Source organism: Aspergillus thermomutatus (genome assembly GCF_002237265.1).
Source record: "Aspergillus thermomutatus strain HMR AF 39 chromosome Unknown NODE_305, whole genome shotgun sequence".
Classification (NCBI taxonomy): domain Eukaryota; kingdom Fungi; phylum Ascomycota; class Eurotiomycetes; order Eurotiales; family Aspergillaceae; genus Aspergillus; species Aspergillus thermomutatus.
Window position 1 is genome coordinate 5,398 of NW_020798355.1, and position 25,832 is coordinate 31,229.

General features: G+C 50.3%; 6 protein-coding genes across 6 annotated transcripts; 5 read left to right on the plus strand and 1 right to left on the minus strand.

The window, feature by feature from the left end:
• Positions 1-2,264: 2,264 nt before the first annotated feature.
• Positions 2,265-8,315, plus strand: CDV56_101372 (uncharacterized protein; the record flags this gene model as incomplete). Its single annotated transcript, XM_026754991.1, has 6 exons — positions 2,265-2,963; positions 3,155-3,335; positions 3,631-3,972; positions 5,810-5,894; positions 5,958-6,552; positions 6,627-8,315. 6 exons carry the CDS (start codon positions 2,265-2,267, stop codon positions 8,313-8,315), a joined length of 3,591 nt encoding a protein of 1,196 aa, XP_026610526.1.
• Positions 8,316-9,078: 763 nt separating this feature from the next.
• CDV56_102313 (Yip1 domain protein) lies at positions 9,079-10,883 on the plus strand (the record flags this gene model as incomplete). The annotated part of the gene is made up of 5 exons (XM_026755932.1): positions 9,079-9,692; positions 9,787-9,939; positions 10,020-10,200; positions 10,266-10,397; positions 10,557-10,883. The coding sequence occupies 5 exons, from the start codon at positions 9,079-9,081 to the stop codon at positions 10,881-10,883; spliced, it is 1,407 nt and encodes a 468-aa protein (XP_026610527.1).
• Positions 10,884-11,289: 406 nt separating this feature from the next.
• Positions 11,290-13,223, plus strand: CDV56_102605 (Ran-binding domain-containing protein; the record flags this gene model as incomplete). Its single annotated transcript, XM_026756224.1, has 6 exons — positions 11,290-11,326; positions 11,402-11,437; positions 11,541-12,133; positions 12,209-12,728; positions 12,795-13,102; positions 13,158-13,223. The coding sequence occupies 6 exons, from the start codon at positions 11,290-11,292 to the stop codon at positions 13,221-13,223; spliced, it is 1,560 nt and encodes a 519-aa protein (XP_026610528.1).
• A 564-nt stretch (positions 13,224-13,787) lies between these two features.
• Positions 13,788-17,294, plus strand: CDV56_102921 (ATP-dependent 3'-5' DNA helicase; the record flags this gene model as incomplete). Its single annotated transcript, XM_026756540.1, has 1 exon — positions 13,788-17,294. The coding sequence occupies one exon, from the start codon at positions 13,788-13,790 to the stop codon at positions 17,292-17,294; it is 3,507 nt and encodes a 1,168-aa protein (XP_026610529.1).
• A 496-nt stretch (positions 17,295-17,790) lies between these two features.
• CDV56_103383 (uncharacterized protein) lies at positions 17,791-18,060 on the plus strand (the record flags this gene model as incomplete). Its single annotated transcript, XM_026757002.1, has 1 exon — positions 17,791-18,060. The coding sequence occupies one exon, from the start codon at positions 17,791-17,793 to the stop codon at positions 18,058-18,060; it is 270 nt and encodes an 89-aa protein (XP_026610530.1).
• Positions 18,061-19,223: 1,163 nt separating this feature from the next.
• CDV56_103526 (Zn(II)2Cys6 transcription factor) lies at positions 19,224-25,723 on the minus strand (the record flags this gene model as incomplete). Its single annotated transcript, XM_026757145.1, has 4 exons — positions 19,224-19,488; positions 19,593-20,389; positions 20,469-21,773; positions 25,592-25,723. The coding sequence occupies 4 exons, from the start codon at positions 25,721-25,723 to the stop codon at positions 19,224-19,226; spliced, it is 2,499 nt and encodes an 832-aa protein (XP_026610531.1).
• Positions 25,724-25,832: the final 109 nt, after the last annotated feature.

Consider the following 25,832-nt stretch of genomic DNA (forward strand, 5'->3'; position numbering starts at 1 on the left):
TGTTAATTTCGTTATCTCTATTATTATTATTCCTGAACCGTGTCCCAAAAGTATTTGTCATAATTATTACATTACCCAGTGGTGAACCACTGGTTGTGTCTGACCATTTCCATTATTATTTCCTGCCCTGGATTTTTCCCTCGTCAAAGCCTCCACTCCTAGGGAGACCTGCACGCGCTCTTCGCTTTTCCCCGACCTGCGCTACACCCTCTTCTTCACTAGGGCCGCGCTATTTGGACCTTTACCCAGACCGTTCAAGCCGTTCCTCGGGCACGCCATATTAGCTCATCCTCCATCTGTCCTTACTCTGAGTAAAGTCTTGACTACTTCGACCGCGCTGCCAAAACGTTGGCCAGTGATCTTGGATGGTCTCCACGGGCGCACACGCTAGGTTCACGACAGTCTCCCTGCGGCCGTACTCGACGCGCGCACCGTCTGTCCCAAGTCGCGGGTAGACTATCCAAGCTCTAAGCCTCCAACAACAATTCGTCCTACTAGAAGTTTTTTTCAACATCACCTTGAATTCTCGTCAACACCGCGACACACCACAACGGACAACTGCGTGAGAGGATTTCGGGTGGACGAATTACAAGAGCCATATCCCATAGAAAGAAAAGGGGGTGCTCGGTAAAATTCTAATCTCGCCACTTTTCTGCGGAGAGGTCCGCTCTCAAATGAGAGAAGAGAGGGAAAAAAAAAAGGGAAAAAGAAAGTCAGACAAGGAAAGCTTAGCCGGGAAAAGAGCCTACAGAAAACAGTACAGCTTACTCGACGATACGAAAACACAGATCTGCCAACCGACTAGATACTGAGGGGAAGGGGTTTAAAAAAACATTGGAGAACCAAAAGGAAGACAACTGTTATTTTTTTCTTACAGTCTCGGAGAGCCTTGATATTTCGCAGAAAAAGTGGGTCGGAATCACTGAGTGGTAACTGGTAACGGACCCATCACCACAAAGCGACAGCACTCCGGCTCTTCAAGCTTCGAAGCAGAAAGGGAAGAGGTAAGAAAAAGCAAAGAAACGAAAAAGGAAGCGAACGAAAGGAACAGCGAATAGAAACGCAACTTGCAAGAATCCCAACTCGGCCCCCTCTTACGTTCCTCTGGGAGGGTTCCTGTTATCGCCTCCGAGTCGGAAAGCCTGAGTATCTATTGGGCGTTGGCATCCCAATATTTCCTCTCCTCTCTGTCTCTCCGTCTCCTTTTCACCACTGTAAAAAGATTACGTCCCCACACACTCCACCGCACCCTCGGAACCCACGAGGTGCTCTTAACCTGTGGTCTCTTTCTTTCTTTCTTTTTCGTTTTTTTTCTTTTCTCTTTTTGTCTTTTTCTATTGCTGCTGAAAAGAATCGCTACTTCGTTCATCCGAAGCCTTTTTAGGCCGCTTCCTCTGCCCAGGTTTTTTTACCGGATCGAGTCCGACCAATTTTCCCTCCGTCTCGATTTTAGGGTGATTTATATCCTGGGTTGCCACTCGATCGAGACACCGTCTCTCGCGCTATCTCTCTTTGAGTCTGGTGGTCCATTTTATTTGTTTTTTTCAATCTTACACCTTTTATCTAATCATTTCCTCGTTTCGCTTGTGGGTGCTGTGACTTGCCTTGGCCCTGGATTGCTTTCTTAACCCTCGTCCCCCAGGCCTAAAAGCGACGGTTCCTTTTTTCTTCCCGCTGGTTCCTCGTGCTGCTGTGCCTACCGCCACCTGCAAGGCATCCTCCATCCACCCTAAAAGGCGACTAAGGCGATTAAGCATCATCTTGATCCAAGCATCATATCTCTGAAATCCAGCACCGTCTGATATCTCTATTCTTAACTCCATTTGTCAATTACCTTCTGCCCCTCGGTGTCTTTGCTTTACGACAAGATCCGACGTCTGATCTTGTCTGTTTCTTTTCACTTTTCATTCACCTTCAATCCTCAGCTCAGGTGTGTGACTAGCGCCTGCGCGAGTTCTTGTCTGATACTGTTTCTGGAGTGGGCTGTTTCCATCCAGATTCACTGAAAAGTACGTTCTACAAAGGAAGAAGAAAGAGAGAAAGAAGAAAGAGAAATACTTGGGCCAGAAGATCACATTGCGATCACATTGCGATCTTCCACACCAATCTTTCTTCCCCCACCTTCATATGGCGATACAATTCAACACTCTCTTGTTTGTATCCACAAAGCTCATTGTGTTTTTCGACGCGTCTAGAAACAGCAGACACGCGAGTTTGGAGGAAGACTAGGGAAAACCCCCGGTACCAGCTGAAATCTGTGTTTTATGGACAACAGACCTGCCTCCGAGTACGCGCAGTCAGGTTCGCACTTTCCATATCCACCGTCTGCCGCTGCGAATTCTGAACACCCAGCTGCAGACCAGGCTTCTGCTGCTGCCACTGCTCAATACACGCCTCAGCAAGAGGTCCGTCCTACCCCTCAGTACACGCCTCAACCCGAGGTTAGACCTGCCTCTGCCGCCGCCGCCGCCAACATTTCGTCCTCCAACACACCGCAGTCGGACTACGGTCTGAACCAGCCGCCCGCCGCGCGCTCACCTGCTTATCCGGACTACCTCGCCCGCCCGCCTCAATACCATCACGCCCCCAACACCCAGGCCGGTGGTGCGGCAGGTATGGCTCAAGCAACAAGTCCGTCCATGACCACCCTCCATGATGGGCACCAAAATGACCATCGCAATCACTCGAACGTGAAGTCTGACGCGGACGTTCCTATAGATCCCTCAATCGCGGCATCCAGCCCTACCTATCCTCCTCCCTATTCGCCCTATCAGCCTCAGGGTCATGACATGGCTCAGTATCAGGGTCATCCTCCCCCACCTCCTCCTCAGATGTATGGGCGTCCGGAATGGTCGCATGGTTATGGACAGCACCAGCACGGTCTTCCTGGACCCTATAGCGCTCCTGCTACAACGGTTGGTCCCGCCTCCCCTGCTGCGACCGCAGGGCCGCGCCCTGGCCAGGTATGTCTTTGATAATTTTGGCGTCTATTTCCAAAGGCTGCGCATTCGCGTTTTTTGTTGTCTTGGACGCCTCGGAAATTGGAGGCCGCTGCCAGCGTGTCTCACGGGTTGTGGAACACGGCGCAATTTTTTCTCATCTACACTGGATATGTCGTTCAAAAGGCTCATTGACGTTTTTTTCTTTCTTTCAGGTCTACTCTTTTGTGCCCATTCCTGGGGCGCAACAGCACAAACGACCCCGGCGTCGTTATGAGGAAATCGAACGTATGTACAAGTGCGGCTGGAACGGGTGCGAGAAGGCTTACGGTACCCTCAACCACCTGAACGCCCACGTTACTATGCAATCGCACGGAGCTAAGCGGACTCCCGAAGGTATGTTTCTGATAAATTCCTCTGTCATTTTTAAAACCCCAGTTTCTACAATGTCACGGAGTTGCCATGTCCTGGATAGTGCATTTGTTTTGAATAGGCTAGTGCGGGTATCGCACACTAGTCGAGTTACACTGCTTTAGCGCCGCGGATCGCAGTAGTGCAAGACGCTGGCGTAGAGTTAAACTCCACATACTTTTTCAACCTCGATGCTCAGGCTGGCGAGCTTCTTGCTTTATTTGCCCGCGTTCTCTCACCCTGGAGTGTGTTCAATTATCTAATTTGCCCTTCACCACAGAATTCAAAGAAATCCGCAAGGAATGGAAAGCTCGAAAGAAGGAGGAAGAAGCCCAGCGCAAAGCTGCCGAGGAGCGTGAACGTGCTGCCGCCGCTCAGGCTGCTCAGGCGAACCAGGTTGATGCCCCCGGTCCTACCGATCCCGCGCAGGCTCAACCTCCTGCTTACGCCAGCGGTGTTCGCCCTCAGCTGCCGCCAATCGGCTACCAACCTGCCGACGGCCAAGTACCGGGGCAGTACGGCGGTGCCGGTGGCATTGTGTACCAGGGTAATGGCCAGATGGCCTATCCTCCAAACTATCCTCACTCCCCGTATGGACAAAGCGGGCAGGTGTATCAGCAACGTAAGTAGTCAGTCCTTTGTTATCATTGCATTGTTGGGACCGGGCCACGAGGAAATGCACAAAAGAGAAGAAGAAAAAAAATCGCTTGTTAGCAGGCCGGAAGGCAGGAAGGAAAGACGTTTCAACGAGGTCCTTGGATCTATTGCTCTAGGGATAATAGCTGATCGACGATGGCTTGTTGCAGAAAACCAATCGGCCAGCTACCCACAATAGATGCCCTTCATTCCTGTGCTCTCTCAGGTTGCATATTCTAATATCTCCTATCTCCCTAATCCCGTGTCGCCATCGCGGATCTAATTCTTTAAAGTCTTGCGCACATGATACCATCTGGCCTTGATTCGTTATTCTCGAAGAGGGGCCTTGCGACTTACGCTCTGTTCCCGTTGTTTTCTTTTTCTTTTTCTTTTTTCTTTTTGAATTAGATCGCTTGATAAGGAAAGAGAAGACAAATTCTACCCCTTTGCACCCAAAAGAACAGCATGCCCTCATCCCTGCAAAGACTGATTCCAGGACTGTTGTGATTTTGGACTCCTGGCGAGGCACTTTGCATGAGCTGAGCATTCTCCTGTGATACACGCCGACATCATTTGTATCGAGCCCCCCATTGCTATTCTGCTTCGCTTCGCATTTGTACTTTTTCTCTCTTTTGTCCTGACTGATGTTTTCCTTTTCTTGTTACCCTGGGTTGGTTTGAACTTGTGCATTATGTCCTTTGCTCAGTGGACCTTCCATGCGGTCATGACCCTGTCTGGTGGCTAAAGTCTTACAATTCGAATCCTCTTGATTATTCTACTCTTACTCCCCTCCTGGTGGCAATTGCCATCTTGTTGGAGCTTTGAAATTTGAGGCACGTGTTGTGGTACGGAATCGAAGCTTGATAGCTCAAATGATGATGTCTGGAAGATTCCATTGTGCGCTTTCATTGTAGATTCATAATATCCGTAGGCAACATCACTTGGAGGTCAAGGGTTTGGATCGACCTGGCAACGCCTCTGAATGACACATAGGCATAGGAAAACGCTGTTCATGAAGGGCTGAAGTACCAGCAGGGTTTCTGAGGCTGTGTAAGAAACATCATCGGGGCTCTTGCCATACTATAGATGGACTTGCTAGGGAATGTAAGACATGATCATGTGCCTTGACTATGATCTGAAGTTTCCGTGGGCTGCTCGATTCAATCGCGGCTTTCACAATGATGTGACTGTTGCGGTTGCATGTTCTATGTCATTTTTAAGTCGAACCCCAGTTCGTCACTGCTTAACCCTCTTAACCTTCAAGCGGAGGGTTTCCACTTTTCTGAGGTAGGACGGACTAGTATTCTAAATGGCCTAGCCGTAAATAATAAACCCGACGATTAGTCGATCCTGAAGCACGTACGGGACTAAGAAACGGGACTACCGAGGAGACTAACAGTAACCATGAGCCCATGGTCTCATAAGGCTGAACCGACGACGGCGGACTAGGAGAATGTGGCGAAGATGTGCAACATGTGGCTTAGTAATGTGGCTAGTGTGGCTGCCTGAGGCTTGCGCAAGATAATCCGAGACGGAGTTACGTTCCTCCGCACGAATGGCAGTATCGCAGCGCACTAACCTTTTATTGTCTAGCTCGGATAGCAGCGATAACTGCGATAGCCCATCAGACGTTTTTTTTTGGCCTGGTCTGTATAATTTCCTCCGTCTGGTGGCCACTTAGGGGTGTTATTCTGTCCAACGTCCTCTCTTCTCTTTTTCTATAATTTTTGTTATTTGAGAAAACTGTCGGGAGATCTCTGGTTCTCCCTGTCCTTGCGAAATCCGAAAAGCGAATCATTTGAAATCTTGCTCCGCCGGTCCAGCTTCAACGTTCGGAGTCTCGACGGTTGCGCATCCGGCTACCTGGGTCGAAAGATTGGGCTTTACAAAGGGATTTTGGGGAATCAGGTGTTAGCGATCGAGAAGACAGGGTAGAGTCAGGACTTGAAGGCTCTAGATGCTTCGCTGTAGCAATGCCGCTGCGCTTCGGACCGGTGTCCAGCACACTGTCGGACTGAAAGGTCTGCCGGCCTCAAGATGGACTCAAGCCTCTCGGAGCATCCCATATGCTGCTCCTCTTGCACGCGCCACACAGCGAGGTCGAGTTGCGCGGCAACCTGGAGCCTCGGTGTCAATTTCCGGCATGAAGTGGTACTCGACAGAGGCTTCGGGGTTAGCCGCTGCGCTTGAGCAAAGTGCTGCTGATTCAACGACGAGTTTCGTGGACGGCGTACCGCAGCAGAAGCAGAGCCGGAGTTTGAAAAAGGTGGACCAGGATAATTCGCTGTTGGAGATCGCTATGGCTGGGACGTCTCCCGATCATGGTATCGGCGCGGGCAACGTCTCGAAGAAGAAGGTGAAGATGGAGTTGAAGTGGTTGATGGATCCCAAGGCGCTGGCGGACCGGGTCGCGAAGATCTTAAAAGCCGACAATGTGGCTCTCGCGGTGGCGCTTGTTCGCACGGCGCAAAAGGAGAATATGGAGTGCTCAGTGGCGTGGAATCACTTGCTTCAGTACTGTATGGAGAAGAACCAACCCAAAGCGGCATGGAAGCTCTACAATGAGGTGAGTACAATCTTTTCCCCCGTTTGATTTTCTCTTGCATGGTTGCTGACTGTCATCTCTCCCCAAAATTGCAGATGAAGAAGCGTGGACGAAAGCCTACTTCCTGGACTTACACGATTATGTTGTATGGTCTTGCCACGGTGAAGAGAGAAACGCGCCTGGGATTGAATCCCGTGAAAACTGCTTTGTCAATTTACAGATCTATCTATGACAGCAACTCTGCAGTCAACCCTTCTATCATCCACAGTAACGCCATGCTCACCGTATGTTGTCGCCAGGGACACATGGATACACTTTGGGAGGTTGCGAGCGAGCTACCCGAGGAGGGGCCAGACTCGCCGGATGCTCTGACATACACCGTTATATTGAGAGCCATTACAAATGCCCTTAAATCCGACGTGGGAGAGATGTCTGAGATTGATCGCATCTTGGAACGCAGGGCTAAGGCCGTCAAGGAAGGCAAACGAATCTGGTCTGATGTTGTTTACCGGTGGAGCAAGGGTCAAATTGACTTAGACAGCCAACTCGTGCGTACAATGGCCCACCTTTTGTTGCAAAGTGGCAGCGACCGCGATTGTTACGATGTCTTCGCACTGATGAATCAAACTACTGGCATTCCCATCCTGGCAAAGAAGCCTCCACCTGAGGGCCAGCGGAAGCCTGAGATGGTCAGACGTCAAGAGAGCCGATCCGCAGAAAATAAGGAGTTGGAAGACGTTCCCTTTGTAGACGAAGGCAACCGACCGTACAGACTAGCAGAGACCGAAATGGAAGAACCCGAAGAAAAGGAAGAGGAAGAAGAGGATGAGAATGAGGATTTTGAAAATCTTTTTGACCCAGTGGTGTCTACCGATTCCGCTTCCACGATGAAGAAAGGCACCATTGGTCCATCCTACGTTGTCCCAGGTAACAAGGAGCTCACCAGAATCATAGAGGCTTGTTCGACCATGACTCAGGGTCTTGGTGTTGGAAAAGCTTACTGGCAGCATCTAACGCTTGAGGATCACGAGTATACCATCAAGCCAGACATGGTTTCGTTCCATGCATACTTACGACTGCTAAGAATGGCTCGCGCTAGTCGTGTTGCGGTCGAGGTTATGCGCGACCAGATGGCCGAACCAATAGGGAAAACGTTTCACATCGCCTTGAGCTCTTGTCGTCGTGATCGCAGGAATATTAATGTTTTCAAGAATGCCAATGAACTATTGGCACTGATGGACAAGTCCTTGGTCCTTCCCCACGCCAGGGCGCTTGAATCATATCTTGACCTCGTGCAAGTACTACACGACAATCCGCAGCATCTCGTATCATTAAATGGTCTGAACCTGCAGCGGAAATCTTCAGATAGCCTCGGCACCATGGGTCGGAGATTACAGCTGAGCTTGCAGACTGTTGCTCTGGAGCACCTGCGTCCTCACATTGACAAACTTCATGAGGCTATGAAGAACGGGAGGGTTTCGTATATTACAGGGCAGGACCGTCCCGGACAGCCAGGGGACGAGACAGTTTCTGGTCCGCCCGCTCACAGGGTGATGGTTCGCACGCGAGGTCTCATTGACGCGATTCTCAACCCCGAAAATGCGTCCTTACTTTCCAAATCGGACCGTGATCGATTCAAGCAGGAGTCGCGGAAGCTCCGCGAATACTCGGACGTTGATATGGTCAAAATGTTCGCAAACGCTCGAGTGCATCCAACGCTTGCACAGGTCATGGCTTTCCAGGAGAAGCATGACCCTAAACAGAACCTTGGCGAGGCCGACTAAGCTTCGTATCCATATGCGAGGCTCATGGCGGGGCTATTCGGTAGCTTTTTGGACTTTGTACAGCTTGTGTAAACATCATCTCACCACTATATCTCATCTTGGTCTGGCATCTTACATGCATATACAGGCATTGGCATTGCAACACTAACATGTATACTATTCATACTGGTGGTCCTGTTTTTTATGGCATTGAGGATCTTGCATGTATATATTTCATCTCCATAAACACACTTAGATCGCATCAGACAATCAGTTATTGATGATCGGACTGGTCACAATGTATCGAACTCGTGATATCTATCCATTCTGATCCTCTTAACTCATAGCTCAAGCTCAGGCCCACGTGCACTTGACGGCACCAGGCTTGAGATATACAACCGCTGATAAAATCAGCACTTACACTTCTATTGTGACCAAATTGTTTCCTCTACTAAACATATTAATAGGATGAATTACTAGTACTACTGCTGAAAAGGGTGAATTGTTTCATCCTTGATCGTCCATAGAGTGTTGTTCCGCCTGCCATTTTCGGCCCGTGCGCGTACGTAATGCCACTCTAGCCTCTCCGCCTGAGACAGTGACATGAGGGAGACTCAACTGCTGTTTCCAAGGGACACACGATCAAAATACTTTTTTGAGGATTGACATATCTTTTGACCTATTTCAACCAAGTGGGCAAGTTGTTCAAGAGTATTCAGCTTGACAGGGTGTGAAAATCTACCACTGGACCCGAGTCGGAGCTCAAACAATATACGTGCCTACCATGGCCAGCACTTCTCAAAGTCGATTCCATGAGGATCTACAAGATGATGAATCGATCCTTGATGACGACCTAATTGACGCCGATGATGGTGAGTACGTCTCTTTTTCCGGATCCTCTCTTGATTTCATCAGATTCTTGTTTGTTTACCCGAGCTACTACGATGTACTGATGCTTCGGGACCTTTCCACCATGACAGCCATCGAGGCCGATGACCCTCTTCACACTTCCGATACCGCTCCGCTAAGAGGCAACATCCAGTCCGAACCCTCGAGTTCGAGCAGAGGAGGTTTCGGAAACAATCTATCCAGCAATTACCTGACATCTACCATCCCGGGAGAGGATCGTCGCGCAGCGCAGAACACCATCGATGAAACCGTGTGGGAAACACTCTCACGCGATCTGCAAGCGGTATGGGAGAAGATGCGCCAAGTGCTGTGGCCCAAGTACCTGATGGGAGGTATGCTGCAGCGCGGCGGCGGAGGCATCGGGGCCGCCGAGCGAGGAGAAGCCACCGGGTTCGGTGGCGGACTCAGAGGCATTGTGGGACGCTGGCCGGATGCCGATGTGGTCCTGCAGGGTGGAATGAGTGAGGGTCTGCGTGACTGGGATCTTTGGTGAGTGAGCGCCGGCTGTACTCCGTAGAACCGTCGGGGAAGGCTCGATTGAAACGGCAGGCAGGCAGGCTAACTTGCTCAAAACTATGTGCAGGGGTCCGCTCATCTTCTGCTTGCTCCTGAGCATGTTCCTATCGATGCGCGCAAAGGATGAACAGTCGTCCCTTGTCTTCTCGGGTGTCTTCTCCATAGTCTGGATTGGGGAGGCTGTTGTGACCTTGCAGATCAAGTTGCTCGGTGGGAATATGTATGTTTCACCTTGGAAGTATATGAAGCGCTGAAGTAAAGAGACGTTGATTCACTAACAATTGCATCCTCGGTTACTAGTTCGTTCTTTCAATCCGTTTGCATCATCGGCTACACTCTGTTCCCTCTGGTCATCGCTGCTATGCTCAGCGCATTGGGTCTCCCGACTATTGCCCGGATACCGGTGTACCTGGCGCTCATTGCATGGTCCTTGGCTGCAGGTGTGAGCATTTTGGGTGGTTCGGGTGTGATCAAGAACCGGGTAGGCATTGCGGTCTATCCGCTGTTCGTATTCTACATCGCGATCGGCTGTCTTTGTTTTATCAGTTAGAAGATTGGAGGATCGATACGGCCGGCCAGATATCCTATCAATCGAACTGCGAACGAAATTTCAGTACGGAGTATACAGTCCAGCATGAGATGAATGGAAAAGGGGACAGGAACACAACATTTGGGCATGTATGCTGCTCCATCATCAGTGAATGAGCTCTTTTTCTTTGTTTGTTTCTGCTATTACCATATCCGAATTCACCAGTATTGTACTCTTAGATATTCTAGCATTTTCAAGATATCCAATGGAATGTTCTGCCCAGACTCTACATTGACAGCTGCTTCAAGGTAAGCGGGGTGGAGCCGAGCGGTGACTGGGCGACAAGACGGAGTGACAATGAGACAACACAACACAGCTCAGCGTCACTCTTCTCGGAACTCGATTGCGTCTCGATCTGCGGCTTCACCACCCTCCTGTATCAGCGTACATCACTGTGCCCGTCTTCTGAGCGATTTGAACCAAAGCCTCTCTGCTTTGAAGCCCCCGCCGTCGGTTATCGCAACGTCTTCGCTGGCAGATTTCGTCACAACAATCCCACGACACAGGTCGATTCAACAGGACCAGCTCGTTTTATCAACGACTTTCAACCGGCCTCGGCATTGATAACTGCTTGAAGCAATATTGTCTTCGCCTATAAGGTTGACTGGAGTCTCAATACAACTCGAATAGTCTACAAAGAGGTACGTCGGTCGGTCCGTTCGCATCGCACGTGTTGGTCAAGCCTCATTGTACCGTGAGTGGGGCTTAAACTGCACCTATTCTGTGTTGTTCTCCCTTCTTCCCCTCGCTCGACCCTTGCTGGATTTATGAATGAGTATTTGCGCTCGAGACGACATTTATATTCGTCTAATGACCCTTCTGATGTGCCCGTTGAGCTGACACGGCAGGGCTCAGTGCCATACGTTAAAGAGCCTTATCTATCAGTCTAGGCTACGAAAATCGGGTCTGCGCTGGCTGTGCAAAGATTGTTCCTACACTATTAAGGAGGCTTTAAGTTACTGGCGGAAATAACTGGTAATCATGGCGTCGGATCTACAACCTGCTGCGGTTATGGAAGGTAGAGTTCCTGTTTCCTGGCGCTCATATTAGGGTCCTAAGCGCACGTTATGTTGACGCACCGGCTTGTTATTAGGTGAGGTTCGAGAGGAGGAAACGGTAAAGACGCAAGGTAGGAGAAACACTGTCCACTGTGCTTGTTATCGTACTCAAGCGATCACCGGCACTCTCCTCTCTTTGCACAAATTGAATTAACACACCCACTGCGATTGCAGGAACCACTGCGGAGGATAGCCAGGGGTCTGACAACGATGGAACCGAGCGTCCCGTGCGACAGAAACTGAAGGAGACCTCAATCAATTCTACTCAGCAGGAAACAATCACCAAGAACGATGCGGAATCAATCACTAAGAACAATGAGGAAACAATCACCAAGAACGATGGGGAAGCAACCGATGCGAAGGTGACATCGGCTACAGATGCACAGCAATCAGCGGATACCAACGACACCATGGAAGTCGGCGGAGGGTCGAATAGCCGGTCGAGCAGCCGAGGCAGAAAGAGATCATTCGACGACGACGAAGCAGAGAGTGATGGCGAGGAACATGGTCATAGACGCAAGAGATCGCGCGACTCTACCACCGAAGGCGACGAGCAGCCGCCACTGAGCGAGAATAATCTTCCAAGGAAGATCTTGAGCCCAAAGAAAAAGAGAAGTCGGGACCAGCTCGGTGAAGACGAGTCGGGGGAACGTGCTGTGGAGAAGACGGATACCAAGACTGAGAATGTAGAAGCAGAAGAGAAGTCCGAGGCTGAAGGACAGCCTGAGAAGAAGCGACACCGTGACAATTCCACGGAAAGGAAGCCGGTAAGTATTGATCGTCGCATTGTATCCGTGGCCGGAAATGGCCGAAATTGGCTGCTGACATGCATGGCTCGGCAGGCCCCTGTCACGAGCGCCTTTGCGAATACGTCCGCAGTCTCTCCATTCGGCTCCCTTGGGGCATCAAAATCCAAGGAAGAAGAACCTACCAAATCGGCGCCTGTAACCTCTACCTCTGCCTTTGCCTCATCGAGCCTGGCAGCATTTGCTGGCTCAGAGCAGTCGCCTTTCGGTTCGCTTGGAGCGTCCACTCCATCTGTTTTCAAGTCGCCAGCCACGTCCGAGACTGAGAAACCAGCGGCCACGGGATTTGCAGCTGCGGCAAGTACCTCCGGCTTTGCAACCTTAGGATCTGGTTTTTCAGGGTTCAGTGGTGGATTCGGAGCAGCTGCTAAATCCGGGGGGCTCACCAGCTTCGCTTCTCCCGCTGCGCCTAGCGCCTTTGGCAGCAGCACTAAGGACAAGCCATTTGGAGCGGCGGATGCGGATGAGGAGGAGGAGGAAGAAGAGGACGAGGCCGAAACAGGTCCCAAAGAATTCGAGGCAGAGAAACCCGACGAGAGGTTCTTTGAGCAGCAGAGTATGTGATACTGTGTCCTCTTACAACGGACAGCTTCCAAACTAACGTCTTTTCTTTCCACCACAGTTGAGACAGGCGAGGAACAAGAAAAGACGTACTTCAGCTGCAAAGCGAAGCTTTTCCAGTTCACGAACAAGGAATGGAAGGAGCGCGGTATTGGCACATTCAAGGTGAACGTGAAAATAACGGACGGCCAGGAGGACAAAAAGGCGGCTCGCATGATCATGCGAGCTGACGGCGTCTTGAGGGTCATGCTCAACACGCCTCTCTTCAAGGGTATGAAGGTCGGAGATGCGTCGGGCAACGAACCCAAGTCCAAGCAGATTCATCTGGTTGGTGTCGAGGATGGCCGTACTTTCCCCCTTCTGCTCAGGGTAAGGCATTCCTTTACAGCTGTCCATCGTAATATGGTTGCTGACATAACACTAGATGGGAAGTGAGGATCTCGCCAAAGAGTTCTACCATGTCATTCAGGATCTATTACAGCACCAGTAGACTCGGTTGCAACGACGCAGCACGATTGGTGAGGGAGTACATTGCACCAAATACTTAGCTGTCCATACTTGGAAACCTTTTACGATACCTGATTCGATGATAGATCTTAAGGGGCAATTGACAGAGCGGGCTTGGGGGTGTGGGTTGGCTTCTTGCATTTTCTGGCTGGGTTGTTGGGGGTTTGAAGCTTTGGAGCTGGTCTGAACTATCTACATTGAGGTGTAACTTCTGTCTTCTTTAATACATATTGCACTCTTTTCTTGCTTCGTTTGGTTCCTGAAGCGATATGGACATCTAGGGAAATAGGGTACGCTAGTCCGTAAGTGGCTATATGAAATGCGATGGCACGTGATATCGCGTCTCGCCTGGTGGGAATAAATCTCCTTTGCCCATCTCCAATTCGGCACTATTGCATCCCAATGACTACCACGATGGAGCGTCGACATGGCTGGACCAATGTCGGACTCAATAACTCCCAATTCCGCATTGAAAAGAAAAAGAAACGATGAGGTCGACGGGACAGCCGCCTTTGGATCAAATACACCCGAATTTAACGACGCGTCCATGGAGCACAACCCCCCTTTGCAAGAGGGCCCCAGTACCAAAAGAAAACGCGGAAGACCGCGAAAAACAACTAATGCGGATGCGACGCTCGAACCGGAGGTCGATGCCAGTAAGATAGCGATCAACCAGGGCGGCAGCAGCAGCGAGTCGAAAAGCGACGCGTTACCCCAGACCGGCAAATCCGAACAGGGAAAGCGAAAATCCAAGTCAACCAGAACAACAAAGGCCCAAAAAGAGGCCAAGAGCCAATCGCCCAAGCGCACACCCTCCGCACCCTGGCCGGAGGCCTTCAAAGGTCTATCTCAGACCCACCGCGCCCTGAACCTGGTGTACACGTTCTGCTGCACGCGCAAACACTTCGCCACGACGTTTGAGAATATCCGCACAGCGGTACAGGCGCAATTAGGTCGTGGTCGGGAGCTGACTGTCGAGGATATTGCACGGGTGAGGGTTCTGGTGCCTCGGGCGGTGAAACTCGAGTATGTGGATGAGGCCAAGTTGGAGGTCATGACGGTGGGGGAGAAGGAGACGGCGAGGAATCAGACTTATGACCTCTCGCGTCCGGAATGCGATGAGGCTGCTGGCGCGGATGTCGAGACGAAGGAGGTGTTGCTGTTCGAGTTCCTTGACGGGGACCTGAAGCGGGAGGTGCGACATCCTAAGAACGGGGAGCCCACGAAACCCACGCGGAAGATGAAGGATGAGGATCTGAAGATGCCCGTGTACAGTCAGAAGCAGATGCTCGCCTTGATTGAGAAACGGAATAAGAAGTTCTCTGATGCCATTGATGCATTCCTGGTGCAGTGCGAGGACGACGGCACCGATCCAGTTGAGAGACTGGAAAGGGAGAAGGACGCGTGGATTCCGAGTCCTCTTGTTTCCGAGGATGGCGTCTCAGAAACGACGAAACTTCTCTCGAAGCCACCTCGCGCGATCCCCAAGGAGCGCAAATCCATGGCAGAAATCATTGAAGAAATTCGTGCAATGGATTGGTATTTCGCTCAGATCGTACCGGAAGGCCATCGAGTGTTTGAGGCCCAACCTCCCGTCTACGGAGATTTGACTTTTCAGCTCTCGCAGGACCTCGTTAACGCCTTGTACAACACCAAGGGCATAACACAATTCTACTCGCATCAGGCGGAAGCGATCAACTCCCTGTACGCCGGTCAAGATGTCATTATATCTACCTCTACAAGCTCCGGCAAGTCGTTGATCTACCAGGTCCCAATGCTTCATGAACTTGGAAGAGACCCCAGCAGCCGCGGCATGTACATTTTTCCCACTAAAGCTCTCGCGCAGGACCAGAAGCGTAGCATGAAAGAACTTCTGCAGTTCATAGACGGCTTGCAGGACGTCATGGTCGAAACTTTTGATGGCGATACACCAATGGGGAGCCGTAACCTCATTCGTGACGAGGCCCGCATTATCTTCACCAATCCGGACATGCTGCACATCACCGTATTACCGCAGGAAAGTTCTTGGCGCACCTTTCTGAAGAACCTGAAATTTGTTGTCGTCGACGAGTTGCATGTCTACAACGGTCTATTCGGATCACATGTTGCATTCATCATGCGACGGCTGCGTCGGATCTGTGCTGCGGTGGGCAACCGACATGTCCGGTTTATATCCTGTTCTGCCACCGTAGCCAACCCCGAAGAACATATGAAGGCAGTTTTTGGCATTGAGGATGTCAGACTGATTGACTTTGACGGTTCACCGTCAGGCCGCAAGGAGTTCTTATGCTGGAACACCCCTTACAAAGATCCCAATGACCCCACATCAGGACGCGGAGACAGTGTTGCTGAAACTGCCCGTCTCTTCTGTCAGTTGATCCTCAGAGGCGTGAGGGTAATCGCCTTCTGCAGGGTCAGGAGAATGTGCGAGGTACTTCTACAGGCCGTAAGGAATGAGTTACAGAACCTCGATAGACCAGAAGTTGGAAAACTCGTCATGGGTTACCGGGGGGGCTACAGTCCGCAAGACCGGCGGAAGATTGAGAAAGAGATGTTCGACGGCCGTCTGATGGGGATCGTAGCTACAAACGCCCTTGAGCTGGGTGTTGATATTGGCTCTCTTGATGCTGTAGTCACTCTTGGGTTCCCTTATTCCATCTCCAATCTGCGCCAGCAGAGCGGTCGAGCTGGACGTCGGAACAAGGATTCTTTGTCTGTGTTGATTGGCGATAGGTATCCGGCCGATCAACACTACATGCAAAATCCAGATGAATTGTTCACAAAACCCAACTGCGAGCTGCAGATTGATCTTTCCAATGAGCTAATTCTCGAAGGACATGTTCAATGCGCAGCGTTCGAGATGCCGATCCGCCCGGACGAGGATCGTGTCTATTTCGGCAAGCAACTGCATGAGCTTGCGGCCACGAGACTCGTGAAAGACAGCTTTGGGTTCTACCATTGCCACGAGAGATTTCGACCTCATCCTTCCCGATGCGTGCCCATTCGTGACACAGAGGACCAGCATTTTGCCGTCATCGACACAACAAACGCACGCAACCTCGTCCTGGAGGAAGTGGAGGCTTCTCGTGCCTTCTTCACGATCTACGAAGGCGGCATCTTCCTGCATCAGGGCCAGACGTACCTCGTTCAGGAATTGAACACCGATCAGCGGTTCGCTCGCGTTATCAAGGTTCACGTGGACTGGAGTACATTGCAGCGCGATTACACCGATATTGACCCCATTGAAACCGAAGTGATGCGGCAGATCAATCAGACTTCTGCCTCTCGCGCATTCTACGGCTCGGTGCAGATCCATGCAGTCGTGTACGGCTTCTTCAAAATCGACAAGCGCGGCCGTGTGCTGGATGCCGTGGCGGTGGACAATCCGCCGATCGACATCTTCACCAAAGGCATGTGGCTCGATGTGCCCAAACGCGCGCTAGAGATTCTCGAATCAAGACACCTCAACATTGCTGCCGCCATTCACGCAGCCGAACACGCAGTCCTCTCCTTGCTCCCCACCTTCGTCATCTCCTCGCCCGGCGACGTCAAGACGGAGTGCAAAATCGCAAAGAAGGAACTCGGCAGAAACCTCAAGGTCGCGAACGAGATGCGCGATCAACAAATCCAAGAGAACATCAGGAAACTCCAGCCCCCGGCCCGGCAACGACCGGCGCGTCTTACCTTCTACGACGCCAAGGGCGGCTCGTGCGGCTCCGGGATTGCCAGCAAAGCTTTCGAATTCATCGACGTCCTGCTTCGCCGCGCAGTGGCGCGCATCGAAGCGTGCCAGTGCGTGACACCGCAGGGATGTATGGAGTGCGTTTGCGATGAGAAATGCAGGGATATGAATTCAGTGATGAGCAAGGCGGGTGCCGGCGTCGTGCTGCGGTGTCTGCTTGGCTGGGATGTCGACATTGATGCCCTGCCTTGGGGTGAAGATGTCGCGGGCGAGGACGGACTAAGAGAATTGGCGGGCGGACTGGAGACTGTCATCCCGGCGATTGAGGTGCCCTTGCGTCGTGGATTTCAGTCTCATAGCGATGGTCTGTGATTGCACTTCGTCTAGCATCAAGAGTAAGGAGTATTGCCGGTATTCAATGCTGTATATCATCCATATTCATAGATTTTGTCTCCTGCGTGTGTAGTAGGGAGGGAAAGGGAAAGGAATGGGGGGAATAGAGCAGGGCAAGATACACTTGGTTTGCTTGACAGAACAGGCAGGTGGTCATGAGTAGCAGAAAGAAAGGCTTAATAACTGTACTGTATGGGTCATTCTTACCCCTTATAAGCAGACATCGGGTGAGATAGGCTGATGACATCTACAGGTTGAAACTGTCGCGTGAAACAGTGGTCACCCACCCAAGTACATGGTGATCAGCGTGGCAGTTTAGGGAGGTGGTGATGTATCTATCACCCATGGAACGCACTTGAGGACGGCATGATCCACCAGGTGCTAAATCAGCTGTGTCTTTATTCCCCTCCACATCACTAATTTTGAGCCTGGAGAGCAATTATTATTTCTCTACCCACCAAAAATAACCCTTACAATGGAACCCAGGGATGAAGCCCCGGGCATACCATCTGTCGCGCCGGATGTCATGTGCCTAGATGGCCACCTATTCCACATCAACTACGATGTTCCAGAGAAGATTACCCAGCAACTGGAGGAACTATACGACCGGGATGCAAAGTATGAGGAGATCCCGGAGCACCTGAAAGCATACGAAACCGAAATGGAAGACTCGGATGTGGAAGAGGCAAAAGAGCTAGCACGGCTGTCGGAAAATCCTCCAAACAATGAGGGATCGGAGCTGTAATCCACCTCCTCCGGTCGTTTGGAAGGTACCTTATCTATTACACGGATGTGCTGAATGTTGTTGGAGTGCGACACCTGCTCAAGGCTACTATGAAAGCCATTCCAATCCTCGGGTAACAACACATGTGTGATCGTGCGCCATTTGCAATAGTTTAGAATGGATTCTCCCGCCCCTCTTAGATTTAGTGTCTACCTTAGTCTGGCAACCGTCTACTTTAACATCTAGAATCCTTTCCATTCTAATGTTTAAGGAGTGGATAACTGAGCACCTTAAGCCTCTGAGCCTATTTACCTATCAGCCCTCATCAGCAGGGGTGATCGGGAGTAATCGAGTCCTCACCCACATTACCAGCACCCATACTAAAACTACAAGGCCACTGTTTTAGGAGAGAAAGGCTCTTTAAGAATTGACTGCATTCAATATGTAGCTTGAGTACAGCTAAGCGGACGGGAAACCCTATTTTCCACACCCTATAGTCATATGCTAGATTGAAGACAGCTTCAGCTTGTATCCAACAACCTTAACAGATTTGAAGAGACTACTTCCTCTCTCAGACAGATTGTAGATCATCTATTGTCATCGCGCAACAATCGTAGCGGAGTTTGTATTACAAATGCATGGATATGATGTATGGGGGTGAAAATGCCGTTTGTATGAAATCCCAGCCAACCCTTGTACCAACTCCAGGTATAAACGGGTATTTGCGCTTTATGCTTGCCTCCCAATGCTTCGGTCGTTGATATAGACAATTCAAAATCAAGAAAAATGAAAAAAAAGTATGAGGGTATATAGGTTAAACAGACACATGAAAATAAGCAAGAATAGGTACGAAACGTGGAAGGACGTGATATCGTGATGTTGGTCGAGTGACACAGTGGAGATCGGTTTGTTGAAGGATCAAGAGGTGTCTTGGATGAAAGTGATGAAAAAGGCACGCAGATTAACCTCATGTATATTCAGCGCAGCAGCTCGAAGGCGGTGCGTGATAGAGGCGTATGAATCTGACCCGATCAATGCAGGAAGGTCTTCCATTTCCCTGCCGACTATTCAGAAGCACTGAGACGCGTTTGTCAAGGATCCAGGACCTCTTCCTCATAATGTGTCTGGAGGCTCGATGAAGTGGAAAACCAAATGCAAGGACCTCAGTTGAGCAGCCAGAAACATCACCGAGAAGCTTCCAAATCAGCTGAAGGCGGGCTAGTCTCGCTTTCGGCGTCATCCAAGCTAAGTTTCCAGAAGATGGTTCTCATGTCGCGTACGTTTTCCCGAAAGTTGTCCCGTGCATGCGTTGTCCTTTCTTCGGTCATCGAGCGAACCTCGCGGATGATCTCGGGGTATCCTTCCTCGTTTGGTAGCCACCAGTGGTCGATCTCAGGCGATTGCCAAAGGGCTGCCATGCCTGCACGGAACTTGGGGGGCGTGATGTAGCTGTACCCATCAAACACGTTTGTTAGCTATTGCCGGCCAGGAACATATTGCACACCGCACAATAATGTCAAAAATGCAAAGGAGGAGAGAGCAAGATCACTTACCCGTTCTGCTCCATCAGCGCGAATTTTCTTCGCGCCCACATGACATGTTTATGATCCCTCGGCAGAAACATGCTCGCCATTCCAATGCTGTTCTTGAATGCAAACATATAACCATTCTCCTTGTCGGGCCACCTTTCGATTGTCTCGATCATTCGGCCCTGCTCTAGGGCCAAATGTTCCAGTTCTGCCATTGATGATTGGCGAACGGACAGTAGGGATTGGTACTTGAACATTGCTTTTGTGGACAGGTAGTCGATCCAAGCAAAATTAACCTCCCATAAAGGGCCGACATGCAGACTGCCAGGAACGTAAGGGTCGACGATGTCATCTTCCGTCAGCGGTTTTTGATTTGGAAAGCTTGTGACTGTGTACTCTGGATCTGCGAGTGTTTCCAGGATGCTCCTCATCTTCTCCAACAGCTGCGCGAGCTGCTCATTTTGTCCAATAAACTCCTCAATCGGGATCATTCCGCGAGAGAGCTTTGCATACAGAGAGGCCATCTCTAGTCCGAATCGGCGATTTATGGACCCAGCCAGTGCGAGCTGCTTCTCCGGGTCTTCTGGGAAGTTGGCGGCTTGTTCGGCGTCATATTCTTCTCTAGCGACGTACCACTCACGACCCAGAATGGTTTCGTTTCCGGCCAAGATTCCCGCGACCACATCGAATCGAGCGTACCAAAGGAAGATATTCTCATGGAGTTCGTTGTATTTGACGGATTCAGGCGTCAGAAGTTCGCGCATCAACGAATGAGCGGCCTGATGGTGGTCGATGAGATTCACCCAGTCGCCTATAAATTCCTATACCTAGTGAGTATGAGGACGAACCATCTTTGAAGTTTGATATTAGAGAGCAAGCGGGACAGTTTCAGATTCATACCTCAAAAGTTGTAAGCGCGAGAACGGTAATAAGCGTTGCTTCACAATGTGGCTCTCCTGATGCTAAAGATTTCCGCAACAACTTCAAGGCCTTGTCGTAATACTGAAGAAAGGTATAGAGTTTCCCACTGCCGGTATGTACGCAATGATGGTAAGCAGAGAAACCGACGATTGCATAGAGGAGCGGCTCGTATTGCAGGGCGAATTTGATGATACTGTGATGAACAAACCGATCGCAGGACGGCTTCATAAAATAATGGCGATACGTCATGTAGTCTTGATGAAAAGTAAGGTAAAATCGCAAATCTTCTGGCAGATGTGAGAAATTGACGGCGCCAAGAGGCTCCTGACTGGGCAGGCCGACACTGGCCGACCGCGCACTCATCGACTCAAATCTCGAGGAGGAGGCTTCGGTGGAGGGTGAACTGCCTTCTGTGTTGGAGTGAGTCGTTTCTGGACCTGTTTGCTTCGTCCTGCGCTTCCTGGGAGACTGCATGCTTTGTTTTGTGGCCAAGCTAGGCCTGACCCTGGCTGAGAGTGATGTCGTGGAGGGAGACTGCCGAGTGCCTGATTCAACGCTGCCTTCATCCACCTCTTCCTCGTCCAAAATTGGCTCCAGCGCGTGAAACTCATCCAGTTCAACATGGCTCGAAGAGTCACTCCCTTGCGATGGCGGGCGATGGGCTCTGGCCTTGGCTCCAGACCGCGACCCTGCCTTGGACGAAGCGCCAGTCGCAGTGGGCGACGGATAGACACAGTCGCGATTTCCTTTCCGACATCTCTCACAGATGGGACGGGTCTCGTCGCATTTGATGCGACGGGAGCGGCAGGTGAAGCAACCGCTTCTGGTGCGCTTGTGCTTTTTCTGATCGGTGACGGGCTGCAAAAGAGACGGCTGGTGCGATTGTTTGGGCGGAGCAGAAGGATATGGCGGTGCCGGGGCGGGAATGCCAGGTTGCGGGGGTTGCGGGGGCAGATTGTGCCAAAAAGCTACACTGTCGGGATACTGGCTAGCACCAAAGATAGAATAAGCAGGGATCTGATTTGGCTCCTGGAAGTGCATGTTGCCCGGTAAATAGCCATTCAAGGGGGTTTGGGCCGCGTCGAATGAATGCGCCATGGTTGTGGCCAGCCGAATTGCATCCAGGGAGCAACGCGGATCAGAGTCCAGGATGCCGGCATAAGCTATGGGGAGATTAGCTGGAAGGTTGAGGCAGCCTCTGAAGGTGAACCCAGGCGAAAAGCACCATCCAGAAGGGAGAAGGATCTTTGGAAAGAGAAGGAGTGAGGAGATGGACTGCAGAGGCTGAAAAATAAGAGGGGTTTAAGGCCGTGCCGCAATGTCGATTGGATGCAATTAACGAGATAGTCTCTCTGGCGATGGAATAGAGTTGTCAGTAGATATTTGGAAGGGAGAAAGAAAAATGAAGGACGAGAAGAATAATGGATGGTTCAAATGCACGAGATGATGGATGATTGACGGGATGAGCCAAGATGGCGGTGGTGGAAATTGGGAGTTGGCAGGCCAGTAGCAACTGTGCTATACCTAGAGGGTTAGGTAGTACAAGTATTGGATAGGCATAATTCGATGGCAGACTTGTCAAATCAAGCTAATGATGAGAAAATGAACCAGAAGAGCGAATGAAGATTATCCTTTCATATCCAAAGAGGATGTTGATAATATCTATCAGTGGGCTGGACCCGGGTCATCATGCTGGACTCTGGAGTGCCCATGGTAACTTTACCCATGGTTACTAAAGTATCTCCCTCTTAACCTAGTACCTAGAAGTCCTAGATATGCTTGATGGCGACGGGAATACTCAAACTTACTTTGGGACTATCAATCTTAGTCTCTTACTCTCTTACTGCCTACAGTGCCCACCCAGCTCTTAACTATATTCCCCGTCTCAAAGAACTTTGATCATCTTCACTGGGGTTTCAGATACTTTTGATCCCTCAAAGCTCCTCCCTTTTTTAACTATCAATTGACTACCGCAAACCTTCGAAATTCTTCAATGATGATCATCTATGATACTATGAGACTGTGGTAGTCTGGACCATGGATGACTTCACAACTGCTGGTCCCTTGCCGGCCACCCCGATAGGACCATAATTTCACGCAAGAGACATAAAATCACTTATTCAAGGCATAAATGGACTCTAGGAGGTCCTTGGGGTTTTTTTTTTTATTTTATTCCTACTGATATCCAGTTTCAGACTATCAGTGGTGAATGTAGATCATAGTGATCAGACATATACTCCGTACAATCTACCGGAATGAGCACCATACTAATAGAACTACCTATAACAATGGTCTAAGGATCATTGACTGTGCATACATACATAGCTACCTAGTTCATAATTAACCATAAAGTCCGGGAATTGGCAGTCCCAGCAGAGACCAAGTACCAAGCGGATATTTGATGGTGACTACTGATAGTCCGGGGCAGGAAGTTAAGGAGCCGCCGATGGCTCTCGGACTCCCAGGATCATCCTAACGCTGTATCTGCTATTTTATCCAGCGCCCATCTATTACTGTACGGAGTAGACTAAGACCCAAGTACGTACAGTCAAGGCTCAAGACTTGAGGACTCACTTGGAGTTCTGTCTTGTGGATTTTGATCATAGGAATCATAGAAAGTGCCTCTGCAGAATGTCGATGAGATTGCCGCGGGAGCTGACAACTTACATGTGTCAGTCATCATCTCCTCGTTGGTGTATCATGATTCAGATTATCGGATCCCTTAGTTCTGAATTGTCAGTATTATGATTCTCAATGAGATGGACGGATCTGTAAGTTGTAGCTTCCCCTTTCACCATTCACATGCAAACCAATCAACCACTACGGACCAGAAGAGTCAAAGACTCAAAAGCAAAACGAGGCTACCAGCTCCCGTCGGCAAATCTGAAACCAGTCCATTGAGCAACGTCCACACCGGGCCTAATGTACAAAGTGCCGAACGTTCGTCCGAGGTGGAGCGGCATGCTCGGGGAATGGGTGGGGACTGTCTCGAACAGACCACCAGGTGCTACGGAGTACAGAGTTCTACTCCGTAGGCTGTAGCACGGGTAATCTGGTGAAATTGTGAAAGCGTGGTGTGATGGTATCAAGCAGAGGAGCTTAATCAGTGGCGCAGGAGTATGCTCAGTACAAATTAGATACGAGTTACAAAGGCCCCGTTAGTCGGGTCCAAGGCAACATGTAATCTCCGAGAGAGCCACTGAAATCACAAGAGGTTTTAACCTGCGGACTTTAACCTCTCACCTCATTATCATATCGGCGTATTCCTTGACTTTTGATTCGTTCTGAGCTGCTTCTCTCTGACAAGATTTCATCAGTAAGGTTATTCGGCAGTGCGGCACCGTCGGATGTTCCTGATCGGCCGTCTGGACTGACAGCTCTGCTTGTATTCATGCCTATTCCTATGGTCCTTCCACGAGAAGATGAGTTATCATGGAATCGACAACACCGGCACATGCAGCGGCATGGCTCATCCACAGAATGTCAGGCGAGTAGGACTCATTAAAGCAAACTGCAGGCTATTTGCAGCGCTGCGAGGCAGTTGGCGATCAATCTCGGGATTTCCGCAGTGTATACGGAGCCATTGCCAGAATCCGCAAGACCCAAGTCCTCTGGCCTACAAGTCTATCAGATTGGGATAGCCATTATTCAACCCACAGGGCACATAGTGGGGACCTGCCAGGTTTGAGCCACTTGCGGTGCATACCTCCGCGCGGAGTTATCCCTCTGGATTCCTGAAACGCACATCGTCTGTCTTTGTATCTAACAAGTAACAAGCACCGCTGAAGCAGTCCCCGTTAGCATGAACGGCCTCGGCTTGTGCTGGAGGCTTGGACAATGGACGGTAGAAGCATAATACGAAGATGGTCTAGAGATCAGAAATCCGTAGAGTCCCACCGTATTCCATCAGCGCAATGCTGGATCTAGATTATCTGATGGCAATATCGAACTCGGAGATAGGCTAGAATTTGGGATAGCTTCGATGGCGAGTGGATCTCAAACTCAAAAGTCCATTTTATCCTTTCCACTTTCAGAATCAGATCCAGATTAGGAGCGGAAGTCGGCCCTGCTGAGGTCCGTCTTGACTGAGTCTTGACTGATTGACGCCCCGGACATTAGTAACGGTAGCAGCCACCGGTCCGCCCTTCATCAAACAAGCCCAATGGCCAGTGCCATATGCCGGTGAGTCGTTTGAACTAGAGCCTGCACTTTGTAGACTTGCAGTAGCCACTCGCATGCTGCCTGTGACGCATTCATTAGCCTTCGAGGCCATTAGCAAATGGCACCAGAGGAATAGTGGTAGGCTGGTAGCTAGTGCCGAGTGGAAGAAACCAGCTCATAACAATCCCTGTATGCTGTAGCCCGTACCCTGCACAGTGACTCAAAGATCACGATCCACGAGTCAAGATTAGCACCATGAGCGCAGGGGTGATGGCGCTCAATAATCCTCTAGTCCCACTGGTGTAACTCCGAGCAAGAGCGCCTAGACATTGCAGTAACTAATAACTAATGATGCATGCCCAACGGTCGTCAGCCAGACGTCAATCCACAGTCAACACTACGGCATACGGATGGCATTCTTGTAGATCCTTGCATCAGAGGCTTGGTTGCCCGTAACCTCGACGACCGTCAGCCAGATTTCGCCCCTTCAAATGGCTTATCGAGTGGCGCGTTCCTCCTAAGAAAGAATGATAAAAGTGCCGAGAAGAGGCTGCAGATACAGACTTGGTGATCAACTCTAGCCCATAATTCTGTACAAGAAATCCAGGTGCAATGGACGGAGCCTCAGCCAGGAATATCCTCGAAAAAGCTAAGCTTTTATCCTTATGTCACGGTATCTCAACTCTTTTCACACGTGTATCTTTGAAACGTTAGCAAGTGCTTGAACTCGGCAATGGAACTGGAAAGACGCGGACAAAGTGGCCATACCATTATTTTCAAGGTATCTCTCAAACGTAATCGTGCAAGGTATCATAGTATCATAGCCGTCACCCCATATTTATACATCAGTCTATTTCCTCTGGATGCCCTTACGATCCATGATCCAAACCTCATTGCCGGGCCCTAATTTCGTTGATAGCGAGCTGCACCCCTTCAATTACCACCCCCCACTCAATCTCATGGACCTTCTGCTCAAAGGCGTGTAAATCCTCGTCAACACCCTTGACAAAGGGAATCTCGCGGACGAGAATCGGCTGGCCCATGTCCACCTCCGATATCACATTATGAATCATGACACCCGTTCTATCGATCTTGCCCTCCAGCCAGGCGGCATGGGCACGTTCAATCGCATTCTGACAGAAACAAAGTCAGCCAGACTGATCCTTCAGCAAAGTCAAAAAA